General features: G+C 45.5%; 1 protein-coding gene across 1 annotated transcript; it reads left to right on the top strand.

Annotated features, from left to right (window-relative positions):
* The first annotated feature begins 10,268 nt into the window (after positions 1-10,268).
* LOC115803388 (serum basic protease inhibitor-like) lies at positions 10,269-16,276 on the top strand. Its single transcript, XM_089896983.1, has 3 exons — positions 10,269-10,928; positions 15,198-15,390; positions 15,846-16,276. Exons 1-3 carry the CDS (start codon positions 10,835-10,837, stop codon positions 15,877-15,879), a joined length of 321 nt encoding a protein of 106 aa, XP_089753109.1. The 5' UTR covers positions 10,269-10,834; the 3' UTR covers positions 15,880-16,276.
* The last annotated feature ends 2,575 nt before the right edge of the window (positions 16,277-18,851 follow it).

Here is an 18,851-nt window from a genome sequence, read left to right as displayed (position 1 = left end):
TCAATGTAAACACACTGGTGTGTTTTCTTCCATGCCTTTCTCCATTAGAGCATGATTCCTTCACACCTTTTTCTTAAATAAATTTATTTATTTATTTTTGGCTGCGTTGGGTCTTTGTTGCTGTGCATGGGCTTTCTCTAGTTGCGGTGAGTGGGGGCTACTCTTCTTTGTGGTGTGCGGGCTTCTCATTGCGGTGGCTTCTCTCTTTGTGGAGCATGGGCTCTAGGCACGTGGGTTTCAGTACTTGTGGCACACGGGCTCAGTAGTTGTGGCATGCGGGCTCAGTAGTTGTGGCTCGCGGGTTCTAGAACGCAGGCTCAGTAGGTGGTGCACGGGCTTAGCTGCTCCACGGCATGTGGGAACTTCCTGGACCAGGGATCGAACCCATATCCCCTGCAGTGTCATGCAGATTCTTAACTACTGTGCCACCAGGGAAGTCCTCAACACTTTCTTTTTAATGGTGGCAACTTTCAACCACACACACAAGTATGAGAATAGTATTATAAAACCCATGGGCCCATTGCCCAGCTCCAATAACTGACCACACATGGAGAATTTTCTTAATATACATCCTCCATTTTTGTTGTTCTTTGAACCTCATCAGTGGCCTCATACCAACTAATCTATAATATTCATTAAGGGTATGGAATTATTTACAATATTACCCTGTCATTGTCATGCCTAAAAACATTAAAGATAATGTCCTGGAAAGCAGGGCATCAAATAGCCTTTTCACATTTCACATCCTGGCACCCTTACTACTCTCTACGGCAAACAAACGGGTGGGTTCAGTTGTTGACCTTGTAGAGCAAGCGGTGATGACCATCCTCCTCTCTGACCCAGAGGCCCTCCCATCCCTGCAGCCTGTCTTCTGCCTAGAGCCTCCATACACAGATCCCTGCAAGGTCAAAATAATCAGGTACTTCCTGTACTTCAGGTACTTCCACGACACCAAGTCCTGGTTCTGCGAGACCTTTGTATGTGGTGGCCGCAATGCTAAGAAAAACAACTTCAAGATGGGAGAGGACTGCGTGAGGACCTGCGGTGGGACCATCGGGCCCTGGGGTAAGACAGGGGACAGGGCACGTGGGAGGGGAAGGGCTGGGGAGAGAGGTGGAGCTCAGGGGGTCCCACATCCCTCACACCCCCACAGTGACTTTTTTCCTCTCTGCCTCCCAGGAGAAGTGGCAGCAATGTCCTTTGAAACCATGGACTGAGCAAGTCCTCCATGGCCCAGCTTGGCAGAAGGTCACCCCTAGAAGCCCCGTCTTCATAATCTGAGCCTCCTTCCCTTTTCTCAGAAGGGAACACTGAGTCAGCCACTCTACAGAGCAGGTCTGCAGTGTTCCTGCGCATCCCAGCTAGGCTTGGAAAACTCACCTCCTTCTTGTTGTTCATTCCGGTCCTGGGAGGACTGTGGTTGCTCATTTCTAGGATGGTCTAGGACCTATCAGGGTGTACAGTGTCCAGATCTGGGGCTTCAGAGAGGTCAAGCAGCAAGTTTATTTCCTTTTGCAGAGGACCTGTAAACTGCTGCTGAATTCTGAGGAGGACCCACCCAGGGCTGGACTGTGGCTGCTTCTGAAGCAGTTCACCTCCTCCTCTTCCGTCTCATCCCCACCCTCCTCAGCAGAAATCTGCCTCTTTCCTTCCCCCATGGGTCAACTTGCTTTAGCTCTGTCTCATCAAGTTGGCTCTAAGCACCATGAGAGCAAGTCTTCTCTTTATCCCTCGCACATCGCACACAGCCTGACACAAAAGAGACAGTCCATAAATATTTGAGGAAGGAAGGAATGAATGCAGGAGCAAAGCTCCTCATGACTGGAGTGACTGTAGAGCCTGGGATTTGAATTCATGATTCTTGTCCTAATTTTCTTCCTCACTGCATCCTCACCTTCATCCTCCACCCCACCATCTCTGCTCTCCTTATGCTAGCAAAAGTAAAATTTGTGGCATCCTGTTCTCAGCATTGGTGGTGGGAGAGGTCTTTCCTCTAAGGAAGCCCCTCTGCCACATTGATGTTGAACATCTGTGGCTTCAAACAGTCTGGCCTTATATTTTTAAAACTTCATATTCTAATTCAACTAACTGGAGTGGGTTCTGTTGTTGCAACAAAGAACCTTAACCCATAGGTTCCATGGAAATGGTGGTCCTTCTCATTCTTCTGCAGAGCAGCCGGTGCCTCCCCGTTTTCTGCCCTCAGACACACAAGGAATAAGAAGCCAGCCCCTTATAGTGGCATCTGTCTCTTAATGGCCACCCCAATATACACCAAAAAATGGTTACAGACACCTCAACAAGATTGCTTTTGTCCTTTACTTCTTGGGCCATGAGAGACTTTGGGGCAGGTTATTTTCCTGGATTCTCAGAAAAGAAAGGAAGGAGCATGAGGCTCAATTGTCCACTAGTCCAAGGAAACCCCTTCTCTGTCGTCTTGTGTGGGAAGGTGGCTTCCTAATCCAGCTAATGAGGAACAAGCTCACCTTTAATGAGCACATGCCATTTGTCAGGCTCTGTGCTTGTCATTTTCCCAAATCCTCCCCCCTCCTTTCCTCTTTGATAACCATAAGTTTGTTTTCTATGACTGTGAGTCCATTTCTATTTTCATACCACATTTCTCAAGCCAGTCGTCTGTTAATGGGCACTTATAGTGCCCGCGTCTTGGCTCTAGTGAACAGGGCTTCTGTGAACATTGAGGTGGAGGTATCTTTTCAAACTAAAGTTATCTTTTCTCCAGATATATACCCACGAGTGGGCTTGCTGGATCATGCTGTAGTTCTGTTTTTAGTTTTGTAAGCAACCTCCATACTGTTTTCAATGGACAGCGCACTAATTTACATTCACACCATCAGTGTACAAGGGTTCCCTTTTGTCCACACTCTCTCCAGCATTTATTATTTGTAGACTTCTCAATGATAGCCTTTTTGACAGGTGTGATATGATACCTCATTGTGGTTTTGATTTTCACTGCTGTACTCTAATATTTAACGATGTTGACATCTCTTTTTGTGCCTCTGGCCATCTGTAGGTCTTCTTTGGAGAATTGTCTATTTAGGTCTTCTGCCCATTTTTTGATTGGATTTTCTGTTTTTTCAATATTGAGTTGCATGAATTATTTGTATACTTTGATATTAAGCCCTTGTTCCTTGCATGTTTTGCAAATATTTTCTCTCATTCAGTAGGTTGTCTTGCTGTTCCGTTGATGGTTTCCTTTGTTGGGCAAGAGCTTTTAAGTTTGATGAGGTTCCATTTATTTATATTTGCTTTTATTTCTTTTGGCATGGGAGACTGATCCATAAAAATATTGCTGTGATTTATGTCCAAAAATGTTTTGCCCTTGTTCTTTTCTAGGAGTTTTATGGTGTCATGTCTTATATTTAGGTCTTTAATCCATTTTGAGTTTATTTTTGTACATGGTGTGAGGGAGTGTTCTAATTTCATTGATTTACATGTAGCTGTTCAGCTTTCCCAACACCATTTCCTGAAGACACTGTCTCTTCTCCATTGTATATTCTTGCCTCCTTTGTTGTACATAAATTGACCTTAGGGCATGTGTTTATGTCAGGGCTCTCTATTCTGTTCCATTGGTCTATATATCTGTTTTCTGGCAATATCACACTGTTTTGATTACTATAGCTTTGTAGTATACTCTATGGTCTGCATGGGTGATGACTCAAGCTTTGTCTTTTTCCCTCAAGAGTAGTTTGGCAATTCTGGGTCTTTTGTGCGTTCTATATAAATTTTAGGGTTATTTGTGCTAGATCTGTGAAAACTGTCTTGAGTATTTTGATAGGATTTGTCCTTTTAATCCTTGTTTTCCAGTTGTTTTTGTAGTTCTTCTCTGTTCATTTCTTCTTTTGGTTTATCTGTTTGTGGTTTGATGATTTTCTTTCAGTATGCTTGAGTTCCTTTGTTTTTAGTTTTTGTGACTCTACTGTATGTGTTTGATTTGTGGTAACCATGGAGTTCAAGTAGGTTGAACCATAACAATACCTCCTTGCTTTAAACTGAAAGTCATTCAAGTTCAAACACATTGTAAAACATCTACATTTTTACACTCCCATTCTCCACATTTTGTGATTGTGATGCCCTACTTTACATTTTCATGCTGATCCTTTTACCGTTTATTTCTTATCATTGCTTTTACAATTTTTTGTTTTTTAATCTATGTACAGGTTTATCTAAATGATCTTTAATTCTTCGATATATTTGTCATTTTTATTGTGATTTTCCCTTTCCTATAGATTCTTTTAGCCTCAGTTTTTTTTTTTTTTTTTTGTGGTATGTGGGCCTCTCACTGCTGCGGCCTCTCCCGTTGCGGAGCACAGGCTCCGGACGCGCATAGCCTCAGTTTTCATACCACCTCGAGCACTGGTTTGTTCCACTGAACCAGAAGGATTCCCTCTCCCCTCTGGCTCTGCCATTCAAAACTGGTCTAGTCTCCGCTCCCAAGAAACCTGTTGGCCAATTCTGCTGCCTTTGTCCTAAAACAGTCCTACAGACACTGGGAGATGGGAATCAAGGAAGGACCCCTCTCTCCCACCAAGTGTCTTTTAGGTTCTTGGAAAACATTTGCTAAGTTTCCACCACCAGCTTCAGATACTCAAAACTGAATGTTGGGGGAAGCCCTTATTTGCAGCTCACTACATTTTATGCTGAGGCTGCTGGAATTGTTGGCACCCTCACAAGGTGCCCTCTAATATGGTTGGAGGAAAGAGTTTAGCTTAAAAAGAGGAGGATGGTCACTAGGATCAGGGCTCCCAGGTCACCCTCCCAACTTGCTTCCCCCAGTTGGGCAAGAGCTGTGGCAATCAGATAGTGTGGACATTTAAACAACTGAATGAGGGTGGCCGAAAGGAGGGGGGAGGGCGTAGGTGGTGGGCAGGAATCCAAGACTCTCTGAGGTATTTCCCAAGATGTACCACAGGTCATTATTAGACCGTCCCAGCTGCAAGGCATTGTGGGAATGACTTATGCATAATCTAGTGGTCCTGAGCCAAAGGGATGTCACAACTTCCTCATTAGAGCAACTTTAACGCTGTTTTCATGCTCCTGGCTCTGGGAAGAAGTGAGCTGGAGGAACCTTAGGACGGCAGAGCCTAACTGCCTCAATACAGATGAGGAAATTGAGGCAGAGAAAACTCAAAAAACAGAGGTAGTGTAATAAACCAGAACACAGATAGAGCTGGTTCTGTTGCCCAATACCTTGTAGTCTTGGGCAAATATCTCAATGTCTCTGACTTTTACATTCCTTGATTATACAATAAGGAAAAAGGCTTATACCTGTCGATGTTTCCAACCACAGCCCACTAGAAACTGTCCCCTTCCAAGCTGAGCAAGTTGGGTTTATTACTCACTGCAGCAAGGGACAATGAATGATATGGCATCTCATTAAGAGGATGTTGAAGGACTTACAGGATGTGGGTTTCCATGAGGTTACTTGCAGGAGAGTTTCAGGAAGCTGGCTTTGCTCAGGATGGATGCTGTCAGGAAGTGGGGCAGTTCTATGATCAGGTGTCTTCATCTTATTCTGAAGTGAACTTTCAGCTGAGAACTGAGGAGGTACAACCAACGGACTTTGCTATGAGACTGCTCACAGCAGGTGAGAAAAAGGTAGAATGAAGGACAATACTCAGCCTTCTGGGGGAAGGTAGGGGAAGCAAGTCTCTAGAAGGAAGGACAATAAATTCACTTTGGTCAACGTTGAGTCTATGGTGCTGGCAGAACACATAGGCAAATATGTTGAGTAGACGTTGATTCGTTCATTCACTTGTTCACGAAATGTTTATTAGGTATAAAATATGTGACGACTGAAACCTTTGATCAGAGTCCATGGCTTCAAACTCTGGCTCTGCCAATTTACTAGCAGTGTGGCCTAATCAATTTGCTAGTGCTTTACATCTGTGAGTGCAGATAAATTTTGAACGGTATCCACAGAGATGGAGTCATCCTTCCATTTACATAGGAGGAACCTGAGGTTCAGAGAAAGTGGGGTTGCTAGTACCTCAGAGGGTGAAAGTAGCAACGTGAGTTCCCTGTCCTGATGTGCTGGTAAAAGTCACTGAGTCGATGAGAATGTCTAAGTAACTGAGAGAGGTAAATTAATAATGTAAAACACCCATCACCACTATTGACAACCTACTAGGTACCAAGCCCTGTGCATACATCTTCATCTAAAAACATCAAAACAATCTTAATACTTTTTTTTTCCATTTTAAAGACATTCAAGCTGAAGCTCAGAGGTTTCAGCCCTTCTCCAAGGTCACATAACCAATACTGGCAGGTGCTGGGATTCAAGCTTATCACTCTCTGTCTCCCATGATTTTCCTTGAAAGACGTTGGATCTGTGCGTTCCAAAGCCCCGGAGGTTCACCAGGGGAGACTCAAAGTTCTTCAAATAGGAAGCTCTGCTTTTCATCATTATTTTATGCTGCGACCAAGTGGAAACCAATTTTGGTAAAGAATTTTGTTCGCATTTATGCCATGAGGGCCTGACCTGTGAGTTAGAGGAGGAGGATGGCTGAGGAAAGGCCGCTGGATAGAAAAATGCGGAACTTGGTGGTGACCCTGGTAAAGGCAGCAGATCTCGCTGGTTATGAGCAACAGAAACTGACTCTGGCTATTGGAAGCAGAGAAGGAATTTGTGACAACGGTGTGGGGATGTAGTGGGCATCCATTCTCCCTTCCTGATTTTACCCGTAAGTGAGATCCTTTTGGACTCTTCTGTTGGCACCCAAAGCACTAATTGATTTAGTTCAGCTCAAGGACTTAAGGGAGTGCTAAAAGGTCCCAACTTGGAAAGGATGGTAAGCAAGGAAGAACTAAGGTCTTCCCAGGCCACCTCTGAATGACCTCCATTTTTAGGTCTTTTGGGATTCATTGATCAAGGTTAAATTCCAGGGAGAGCATCTGATTGGCCACTCTTGGTCTGGGGGTAGGGCAGGCACTTTGATTGACAGGCGGCCCAATCCCACCAGTCCTGGGTGGAGGAAGAGTCATTCCTCAAGCAAAATCAGGCTACTGTATCAGGAAAAGGACAAAGAGACGCTAGGTGACAAAACAACAAAATAGCTCCTATCCTCAGAGAGAGAAGTTTCCATGGAGAGAAGGGAGTTCGAATGGGTCCAACAGTCCAAGAGGGAAATGCTCCATTGTATGTTGAAAGGCATAATCCTTGTTCCTGGGAATTTCTCATATCTTCAATGTTCACTTGTTTACAGTCATCTTAGAGTGGGCATGTCTACAGCTGACTCATGTCTCCTCCTATTTTAACCTTTCCTTTTCCCTTTCTATTTCTTTTCTTCCTTTTTTGATAAATATAATTTTACTCTCATGAAGTCATGTCCACAATCTTTGCTGCATCATCTATGTTAATATCAGATACATTTGCCTGTGTGTCGTTTGTGTGTTTGTGTATTTGTAACATTGAAATAACCGGGGCCACATGACTTATAGTTTTTGGCAAGTGTCTTCTTTCTGATTTTCTGCTGTTTTAAACTCCAGCAAGTCACTTTCCCTTAGCTGAATTTCAGTTGCTTCAACTGTAAAATAGGAATAATAATACTTAGTTCGGAAGATTGTTAAATAAGAACAAGCTACCTTTTACTGAACACTTACTGTGAGCCCACCCCAGGGGTCACAATTTTGAGTTCCTTCCACGTCAGGTGAGTGATGTGGATGGAAGTAGGTGAAATGGGGGTGAGGAAGAGGGAACAATAAGGCATGGTGAGGATTATGGAAACTGGAGAGAACGCTCCCCTCATGAGAAGAGAGCAGCTCTACTTAGCTTAGTTCATGGTTTTCAAAGTGTGGTCCCTTGAGCGGTACCATCAGCAGCCCCAGAAACCTGTTTGATGCAGAAACTCAGGTCCCGCCCCTGTCCTACTGAAGCAAAACTCTGCGGGTGGAGATCTCAAATCTGTGTCTGAAGGCCTGGCTAAGTGATTCTGATTTTCACTCAAGTTTGAGACTCACGGCTCTTGTTAAATTGCAGGACTGTGTTGCCGAATCATTTACCTTCCCAACAATGCTAGAAATTCTCTTTTATATGAAACCCCCCACTGTTAAATTTGGCAAATGTTTCAAAATTATAAAATGTACTGTTTGGCTAAAAATATTTATATATTCTAGCCAGATTGCAAGCTCTGGTTTATGCTTTTCCTTTCAATCTTTAAAATAATCCTAAAAAAACCCAGTACTCATGGCACCTCTTTTAAAGAGGAAGACTAAGGGACTCCCCTGGCAGTTAAGTCTCTGTGCTTCCAATGCAGGGGGTGCAGGTTAGATCCCTGATTGGGGAACTATATCCCACGTGCTGCGCGACCAGGCCAAATAAATATATAAAATTTAAAATAAGGAAGGAGGAAGACTACGTACCTCCAAAAAGTGAGGTGCTGTTATATCGCATAGCCAGAAAGTGGCCACCTATGTCTTGGATATGAACGTACGTCTCACAGGGCACAGCATCACAAACAGATAAACATCTTCTGCCTGCCCTGGGTGCATTCCATCCATTTCACAAAGGGGCCCTAGATAGCATGGAGTCCAAGATTCTCATTTTTCAGAGGGAAAAACTGAGGATTAGAAGCGGAGATATGACCTGGTGTCCCACAGTGCTGGGATCATACATCTTTATCCAGAATACAACCCCTGTGATGTTCCCGCCTTGTTATTTCTCTGAAGATGCCCCCAGGGGCCGGGAAGGTTTGAAACTAGAGACCTCAGTCACTCATGAGCAGGGAGGTGGGAGGTGGAGGGAGGACAGGCCCATCGGGGACCCCTGGGTCTGGGGCCTCTAACCTGGACCAGAGGGAGGAGGACATTGGGAGAGAAAGACAGACACATGAGAGAGGAGGGGGCAGAAAAGAGGAGTCTCTGCTGTTAGGCGGGGTCTCTGCTGTTCCCTGGTCTCAGATGGACAAACTGAGGCAGGAAGAGGGGCAGTACCAGAGGGCCTCCTGAGCTAGAATCCTAGTTGTGCCATCAGCTGGCTGTGAGTCCTGAGCAAGTCGCTTCACCTCTCTGAGCCTCTGCTTTCTCGCTGGCAAAATGGGATGAGAATCCCAGATGTTGTAGGGTCGACATGAGGCTAAATGAAATCATACATGTGAAATGTCTCAGGAGAGAGTAGACCCTCCACACACAGTGGCTTGTTTTGTGAGTACCCCGCTCCTGAAGCCCTTCTGTCTGGGGGCAGCTCGGTATTGAGAGCTCCTGCCCTTCTCAAGGGAAAGGGTGACTTTGTGCGAGGAAGACAGCCCCTCCTGTCCTCTGCAGCTCATCACCCAGCTGTGTGCCCGTTTGACACTTGGCTGGGCTTGCTCCTGGGGCTTCTGGGCATTGAGCCAGCTCCCTTCTCCTTGACCCTGGAAGTGGAGCACAGGGTGTGTGTGTGTGTGTGTCTGTGTGTGTCTGTGTGTGTGTGTTTGTGGAAGAATGCATGTCTGTAGATGAGTGAGGGGGTGTGCGGCTTGGTGCTACATGTGTGTAACTGGGAGTGAATGTATGGGAGTGAGTGAAGAGATTGGGGTGTGTAAGCCCTGACACGTGCACTATAGTTTCAGCTTACAAAGCAGCAGAGTGCATGTGCACAGACTCTGAAGCCGGATCCCTGGGTTCAGATACTCTCTCTACAAGGTATGACTTTAGGCAAATTCTTTCTTTTTACCTCAGGTTCCTCCTCTGTAACATGAGGAAATACCAACAGTTGCTCTGCCCTCTTTCAGGATTTTTGAGGATTTGATGAGTTAATATGTGTCAAGTGCCTAGGGTAATGCCTGACACATAGAAGAAGCTAAGTTTTTTCTGCTGTCATTACTCACTATTATCTTCATTACAAGGACTTTGACTTTGCAGGGAGAAGGAATTTATGTCTGTTGCCTCCACTGCTTCCACAGCAACCCTGTGACGTGGGCAGCACGGACCTCAGGTGACACCTGATGACCCTGGGGCTCTGGGAGGTTTAAGTCCCCTGGCACAAAGTTAGGAAAAGACAGAGCTGGTACCAAAACTGAGGTCCAAGAATGCCAAAACCACTGGCAGAGAGACAGCAGGAGGGGGGCTCTTGCAGGCGATCTTCCAAGCTCCCCTGAGGTCCACTCAGGCAGGCAGCTCTCCTGTTTCTGAAACCAGGTGAGGGGCGGTGGGAGGTCATGCTGTGGAGACGTGTTCAGCTCCCTGCTTCCCCTCTGCCCACACCCCTTACTACTTTTTCTACCCAGAAAAGAGGGTTGCTTCCCCAGAGGACACGCCTTCTTCCAGTTCAGCTTCAGCCTGCAACGCAGTGCCAAGTAAACAGCACGGGTCCATCCAGTTGAGAAGCTGTGGCAGCGGCTACAGGATGGTGTCCTGTGTCACACCTTTCTTCTGAGTTAGGTAGTGGTAGGGGTGCGGGTGACTGGTACTGATGCTGAGATGGGATGACACCTGCAGGAGCTGAAAAGAAGGACCTGAGCGAACATACTTCTGATCACTTATCTGTCCTTTGATTTGCTCTCATCCACTCACTGACCATCTATCACCTGCCATGCACTGCTCTAGGTGCTGGGATGCTCCCTGAGTCAACATATTGGACAAAATTCCACCTGTGGAATCACAATCTGTGTTTCCACGAGACCCACAGGCAGAGTCAAGTCTGAGAAGCGCTGTTACTGGGCATTTGGCCCCAGCAGGCAGAAGCAGGTTAGGTGGGGAGATTACGCAATAAACAGGACCCAGCCCAGCTCCACCCCTTCCTCACTCCCCTCCTCACTGCCTGTCCCACCCCTCAGCTGGGATATGAAAAGCTCTGTCAGCCCCCAGCTTTCCTCAGAAGGCTTCCTGCAAGGCCACGAGCATGAGCCGGCTCTGCCTCTCCATCGCCCTCCTCGTCCTCCTGGGCACCCTGGTGGCCTGCACCCCAGGGGGTAAACACAAGAGCCATACCAGAGGTAAGTCCCGGCTCACCTCTCCTCCACAGGCTGGGGAGGGATGAGGGGAGTCCATGGAGGGGCTGGGGAGCAGGGTTGGGGTGGGTGCTGACAGTCTCTCTGGATTTCTCCTGGGAAGTTGGGCAGTTTTAACTCCAGGGACATTTCATGACTCTCAACAGGAAAAAAATTAAAAGTCAAAAATTTTAAATATATATCCCGCCTACCTCTACCAGATCAGGAATGCCATCTCTGACACTCTCTATTCCTGGTCAGTGCCGTGTCCCTGAACTTCACTGTAGTGTAATAAAAGGATCAATATTTGATCCTTGCCCTGGTTCCTGGAACAGACCTCCTGAAACTCCTGGAATTTACTGTCTTTTTTATGGCAATGAGGTGAGTAAAGGAATGGGACCTGAGAGACCTTCAGGGTGGGGCTTATCTCCAGAAAAACCCAATCATGTGTTTAGAGGCTAGAATTTTCATCACCCCACATCCCAGCACCTCTGGGGAGAGGGGAGGGTATTGAGATGGAGATCAATCACCAATGGCCAATGATTCAATCAATATGCCTATTATTGACACCTCAATAAAAATCCATAAATATTGGGGTTCAGAGAGCTTTCGGGGTGGTGAGCACAGAGAGGTGCTATGAGGGGGTGCACTCCACTAGGGCACGGGGCCTCCAAACACCTCTACTCCCCCTTTGCCCTGCGCATCTCCTCCATTTTGCTGTCCCTGGGCTTTACCCTTTATAATAACTTGAGAACAGTAAGTAAAGGGTTTTCCTGATTTCGGTCACCACGTCTATTGGTTATTGAACATGGAGGTGGGGTCATGGAACCTCTGATTTTTAGCCAGTGGGTTACAAGTGTAACTCGGGATCACGTGGCTGGCGTTTGAAGTAAGGACAGTCTTGATCCCTCAACCTGTGGGATCTGCACTAACTCCACAGATTTAGTGTCAGAAGTGAATTGGCTTGTGGGATGCCCAGTGGATGTTTGGGGAATTGGTTAATGTTGGTAGAGTCACCACATATTTTGTGTCAGGGAAAAACCCAGACTCACTCTTCCCTGTGATTCGGGGGCTTAGGTGAGACTCAGCGATAGGGGAGTAATGAACATGGGACACTGCACCCAGAAACTCTTACCAGTTATCTGTATTTTCAGAATTCCTGGCAGAATCACATAGTTTATCAAATGGGTTGTGACAAGATAGTATCTTGTCCTGACCCTACAACCCACATGCTGTGTGTCCTGGGGCAAGTCTTCTGCAGTTTCTTCACTGAACAGGGGAACCATGTTACATGGGTTCTTTGAACAGCTTACCAGTCATGAATTTAAAGAGTTTAATCACATTTCACGGCCAATTTTATCCGTTTTCCACCAAGATGTGTTAATCTGAAAAAGTTTCTCTACCCACGTCCTTTGGGCAAGAAAAAATATTTAGGTGTCAAATAATGATTATTCCTTTAGTATTAAAATTAATCAGAAAGACGTGGGACCACTGAGCTGAGCAACTGCGGGGAAAGCAAGAAAAACAACGCTTGTGTGAGTTGCTCCTGGGACCAAGGCTGATATAATCTTAGTAAAGGCTCAAGTCCCTTTCCCTTGTCCTGCCAACCTTTAAAAAAAATATTTATTTATTTGGCTGTACCAGGTCTTAGTGGCAGCATGCAGGATCTTTTAGTTGCAGCATGCGAGCATGCAGAATCTTTAGTTGCGGCATTCAAACTCTTAGTTGCAGCATGTGGGATCTAGTTCCCTGACCAGGGATTGAACCCGGACCCCGGCATTGGGAGCACAGAGTCTTAACCACTGGACCACCAAGGAAGCCCCTCCTTTGTCCCCTTTTGACTATTATTTTATTATCCTTTTAAGATACAGAATGTTAGAGGTAGATTGATAATTATGTAGACCTTCCCCATCATCAAGTAGACTTTGCACTAACAGGAATTCAGTTATATCCATTCTATTCAGTGATTGTGCACTTGGCGTGAGCATGAAATGGAAGATTTATTCCCTTGCCATATATTTATTAAGTCCCTACGAAGCATGGTTCTTGGTGTGGGGAAAGAACTGTAGACAAAATATGGCAAAATACCTTGCCTTCTAGGAGGGAGACAGACAATAGCAAAAGGGGGGAATACTCTGCTCGGTTATGAGTGTTTTGAGGGTAGAGAGTGATGGGGATAAAGGTGGCTGTGCTCTTTCCGTAGACTGATCAGCGAAACCCTCTGTGATAAGGGGGCGTTGGAGCAGAGGCTGCAGAAAGAACGTGCCTGGTGTGTTTGAGCAGCAACAATTACCAGGGTGGCTGGAGCTGAGTGGGTGCGGGGGGGGCGGGACGTGGAAGGAGATGAGGCAGAGAGGCCATGGAGGCAAGTAGGACTTTATAAGAATCAGAATTTGACTCAGAGAGATGGGGAGTCACTGATTGGTCGTGGGAGCAAAGGGGTAGGACTCAAGTTGTAACAGGATCCCTGCGGCTGCAGTGTGCAGAATGGCCTCTGGGGGGCGAAGGGCAGAGACAGAGAGGCCCAGGGAGCAGGCTGCTGCAGGGGTCCAGGTGAGCAATGATGGAACGTGCACCTATGTTGTTCCCTGGGTCGATGCCAGTCCTTTTGAATAACATGAATGTCTTGCTGTGTTTAGGTTTCTATGGAGGCTTCATTACCTAGTCATGATGCATTAAATCATTAGCCATTGGTGACTATTCAACCTCCAGCTCCTCTCCAGTCTCTGAGGTTTGGGGTTGGGGAACTGTGGATGGAAGGCCTTGGAGGAGAGTAGGAATGAAAGTTGCAACTTTCCTGTCAGGCAGTGGTTTCCCCTGGCAGCCAGAGCCTATTCTGGGGTTACTAGGTTCTTCCCAAAAGTCACCTACTTCACATAACAAAAGACGCCGTTATTGCTCTCAGCATTTAAGAAATACCAAGGTTTTTAGGAACTTCCCTGGTGGTCCAGTTCGTAAGACAGCTTGCTCCCAATGCAGGGGGCCCAGGTTCGATCCCTTGTTGGGGAACTAGATCCCGCATGCATGCCGCACCTAAGAGTTCGCATACCACAGCTAAGAAGTCCGCATGCTGCAACTAAAAGATCCTGCATGCTGCAACTAAGACCCGGTGCAGCCAAAATAAATAAATATAAAACAAAACAAACAAACAAAAAAATTCCTTAAAAAGAAAAAGAAATACCAAGGTTTTTAGGAACTCCGTGCCAGGAAAATGACAAAGAACAAATGTATATATTTCTTATTATAAATCACAATATCAATATAGTGTCAATATTCAATTTTTACAGTTCCCATGAGGTAACAAAGTGAACACACTGGTATGTTTTCTTCATGCCTTTCTCCATTACAGCCTGATTCCTTCACACTTTTTTATTAATGGTGGAAACCTTTTACCATACAAGTAATGCAGAGAATAGTATTATAAAACCCAGGTACCAGCTCCAATTATTATTATATAATAATATTATATAATATTATATTATAATATATAATATATAATAATAATATAATATATAATATAATATTATAATATTATATAATATTATATTATATAATAATCCAATTATATAATTATTGATATATGGAGAATATTTTTTACCTGTGTCCTCCTTTCCTTTGGTAGAGTTTTCTTTTTCCCAACTTTATTGAGCTATAATTGACATGGGTAGAGTTTTTTGTTTGTTTGTTTTTGGCTGTGTTGGGTCTGCATTGCTGCGCGTGGGCTTTCTCTAGTTGTGGTGAGCGGGGCTACTGTTCGTTGTGGTACGCGGGCTTCTCATTGCAGTGGCTTCTCTTGTTGTGGAGCACGGGCTCTAGGCGCACGGGCTTCAGTAGCTGTGACTGGCGGACTCTAGGTCTCAGGCTCAGTAGTTTTGGCGCACGGGCTTAGCTGCTCCGCCCCATGTGGGATCTTCCCAGACCAGGGCTCGAACCCGTGCCCCCTGCATTGGCAGGCTGGCTCTTAACCACTGCACCACCAGGGAAGCCCCAACATGGGTAGTTTTTTGAAGCTAATCAAGGGCATCATACCAGTTAATCTTAAATACTTCATGAAGGAGATATAAACTTTTCCATGATTACCATATCATGGTCACGCCTAGCAACATTAATACTAATGTCCCAGAAAGCAGGTTGTCAAATGGCCTTTTCAATTTGACCAGATCCCCAAACGCTAACATTCTCTATCGCAAACTGGTAGTGTCAGTTGTTGACTTTGTAGACCAACCTGTGATGGCCACCCTCATAAATGACCCAGAGCCCCTCCCATTCCAACAGATTCCCGGCCTGCCTTCTGCCTGGAACCTCATCACACGGGTCCCTGCAGGGCCCGGAAGATCAGGTACTTCTACAATGCCAAGTCCGGGCACTGCGACATCTTTGTATATGGCGGCTGCTTTGCAAAGAAGAACAACTTCCCAACAGCACAAGACTGCATGAAGACCTGCGGTGGTCATGTGGGGACCCACGGGTAAGAAAGGGGGCAGGACACGGTGGGAGGGGAAGGGCTGGGGAAAGAGATGGCGCTCAGGGGGCCACCCACCATTCACACCTGCACAGTGTCTTTCCTCCTCGCTGCCTCCCAGGACTGCAGTGTCCTGTGAAACCACACACTGAGCACATCCTCCATGGGCCAGCTTGGCAGAAGGTCACACCTAGAAGCCCTGTCATGATAATCTGAGCCTCCTCACATGCTCCCCTTTTCTCAGATGGGAACACTGAGTCAGCCACCCTACAGAGCAGGTCTGCCCAGCTCCTGAGCTCCCCACCTAGGCTTGGAAACTCACTTCCTTCTTGTTGGTCATTCCGGTTCTGGAGTGGACTTTGGCTGCATATTTCTGGGAAAGTCTAGGATCTGTCGAGATGAGCGGTGTCCAGGTCTGGGGCTTCAGAGATGTCAATCAGCAAGTTCCTTTCTTTTTGCAGAGGACCTGCGAACTGTGCTCTCCCGAAACTCTGAAGTCAAGGAGGACACACACAGGGCTGGGCTGTGGCTGCTTCTGAAACAGTGTGATCTCCTCTGAGTCTGTCTCAACCCCACCCACCTCAGCAGAACCCTGGCTCTCTCCTTCCCCCATGGGTCTACTTGCTTTAGCTCTGTCTCATCCAGTCGGCTCTAAGCACCATGAGAACAAGTCTTCCCTTTATCCTTAGCACTTAGCACAGTTCCTGGCACGAAGGAGATGGTCCATAATTACTTGAGGAAGGAAAGAATGAATGCAGGTGCACATTCCTCACAGTGGCTGAGGTCTTTTCAATAAAGAAGCCCCTTTCCCTCACAGTGATGTTGCTCATTTTCCTATCTGTGGCTTCAAGCTGTCTGTCTTATATTCCAATAAATTCATGTTCAAATTAAACTAACTGGAGTGGATTCTGTTGTTTGCAACTAAGAACCTTAACCGATAGTGTCCATGGAAATGGTGGTCCTTCTCATTATTCTGCAGAGCAGTTGTCACCTCCCTTTTTCCTGTCCTCAGACTGGGCCCTACCAGGTATAGGAAGCACACCCATTACAGCACCATCTACCTCTTAATGGCCACCCCAAGCTACACAAAAACCCGTGGGACAGACACCTCAACATGAAAGCTTTCGTTCCTTACTTCTTGGGCCAGGTCAAATTTGGGTGCACGTTGCTCTCCTGGACTCTCAGAAGGAGAAAAGAAGAAACATGGGGCTTAATTGTCCATTTTTCCGAGGCATCCCCTGGCCTGAGGTCACATGTGGGGAGGGGGCTTCTTACTACAGTTAAGGAAGGGCAACTACCCTTTCTGTGCGCCAGGCTCTGTGCTCGCATTTTGCCTGCATTCTTCGCTTAATCATCCTAAGAATCCTTCAAGGGAGGAAATGCGACATAGTGATGTCACTTAGCTGCCCTATGAGTTTCCTAACACAGGAGGTCCCAGCTCTCCCAAGTAGAGTGACTTTGACAATGTTTTCCTATTCCTGACTCTGGGAAGATGTGGGATGAAGGCACCTTTGGAGAACAGAGAGTATCTGCTTCACTACAGACGAGGAAAGTGAGTCACGGGGACCACAGCAAGTGTAGTATTTAAATAAAAAAGGATACAGATTGGTGCTGGTTCTGTTACTTCTTTGTAGTCTTGGGCAAATTTCTCAACATCTCTGAGCTTTACATTCTTTAATTATAAAATAAGGATAATGCTTGTACTTGCTAATGTCTCTAGCCAGAGACCACTAAAATCACTCCCGTTCCTAGTTGAACTAGTTGGGTTTATTACTCACTGCAGCAAGGAATAGGAATCACCTTGGAAAACAATATGGTATCTTATTAAGAGAATGTTAGAAAGAACTTACAGGACGTGGGCTTGTGCTGGGTGATTTTGGGGAGGATTTCAGGAAGCTGGCTTTCCTCTGGATGAATGCTGTCAGGAAGTGGGGCAGTTCTCCGAATGGGTATCTTTATCTTAACTCTAAGAAGGGAAGGCCAGATAGCAGTTAGAGCTGTATTTGGTAAAGCAGCACCAGTCACTTATATGAGGCAGAATAGGGGGATGCTTGGTCACTTGGGTGGCTTGTATAATTTAGCTGCTTTTGTCTGTGTTTAAACATGATTACAGAGTGTCCTATTTTTGTCATGATATATCATGGTCCCAGGATGGCCTTGTTTGATGTTGATGTCTTGTGAAATGTTTACATTCATCAGGAGAACTTAAGGCCAGTGATGGTGCCAGGTCAGCCCCCGAATCAGAGGTTGCTTTTCTCCTTCTCTATCAATCTCAGAGAATTATGGTGAGAATTAAGAGGATGTGATATTTGTAAAATGCTTTGCACAAGTGTTGAGACTAAGCCCTCAATGAATGACTGTTCTGATTACAATAATGGTAGTAACTAAGTTGCAAATTGTAAAAAATAATTTAATATATTAATAATTATTATTTTATAACAGTGTAATGGAAGAGGACTTATTACTAATTAGAAGAATTTGACTTCAGTAGGTATGGATATTGCTGTGTGATCTTGGGCAAGTCCCTTCACCTCTCTGAGCCACAGTTTCTTTCTTTGCAAAATAGGATTCTGGTATCTGCCTTAAGAAAAACACGGGTACTTTGGGAACTACATGGATTATGGTGCTGAAGTTCTTTGAATACTTCTGACCAACCCACTTTTTAAAAAAATTTATGTATAATTGATTTACAGTGCTGTGCCAGTCTCTGCTGTGCAGCAAAGTGACTCAGTTATACACACATAGACGTTGTTTTTTTTATATTCTTTTCCATTATGGTGTATCACAGGATATAATATAGTTCCCTGTGTTATACAGTAGGACCTTGTTGTTTATCCATTCTAAATGTAATAGTTTGCATCTACCAACCCCAAACTCCCAGTCTATCCCTCTCCTTCCCTGCCAACCCCTTGGCAGCTACAAGTCTGTTCTATGAGTCTGTTTCTGTTTTGTAGATAAGTTCATTTGTGTCATATTTTAGATTCCACATATAAGTGATATCATATGGTATTTGTCTTTCTTTTTCTGACTTACTTCACTTAGTATGATAATCTCTAGGTCCATCCATGCTGTTGCAAATGCCATTATTTCATTCTTTTTATGGCTGAGTAATATTCCATTGTATATATGTATCACATTTTTTTATCCATTCATTTGTCAATGGACATTTAGGTTGTTTCCATGCTTTTTGTTTTTTTTTTAAAGAAGATGTTGGGGGTAGGAGTTTATTTATTTATTCATTTTTGCTGTGTTGGGTCTTCGTTTCTGTGCGAGGGCTTTCTCTATTTGTGGCAAGCGGGGGCCACTCTTCATCACAGTGCGCGAGCCTCTAACTATCGCGGCCTCTCCTGTTGCGGAGCACAGGCTCCAGATGCGCAGGCTCAGTAGTTGTGGCTCACGGGCCTACTTGCTCTGCGGCATGTGGGATCCTCCCAGACCAGGGCTTGAACCCGTGTCCCCTGCATTAG

Source organism: Delphinapterus leucas, chromosome 15, assembly GCF_059928025.1.
Source record: "Delphinapterus leucas isolate spDelLeu-1000000601 "Yukka" chromosome 15, BTC_Dleu_Yukka2, whole genome shotgun sequence".
In the NCBI taxonomy this organism is placed as follows: domain Eukaryota; kingdom Metazoa; phylum Chordata; class Mammalia; order Artiodactyla; family Monodontidae; genus Delphinapterus; species Delphinapterus leucas.
This window is presented reverse-complemented; position numbering and strand designations above follow the sequence as displayed.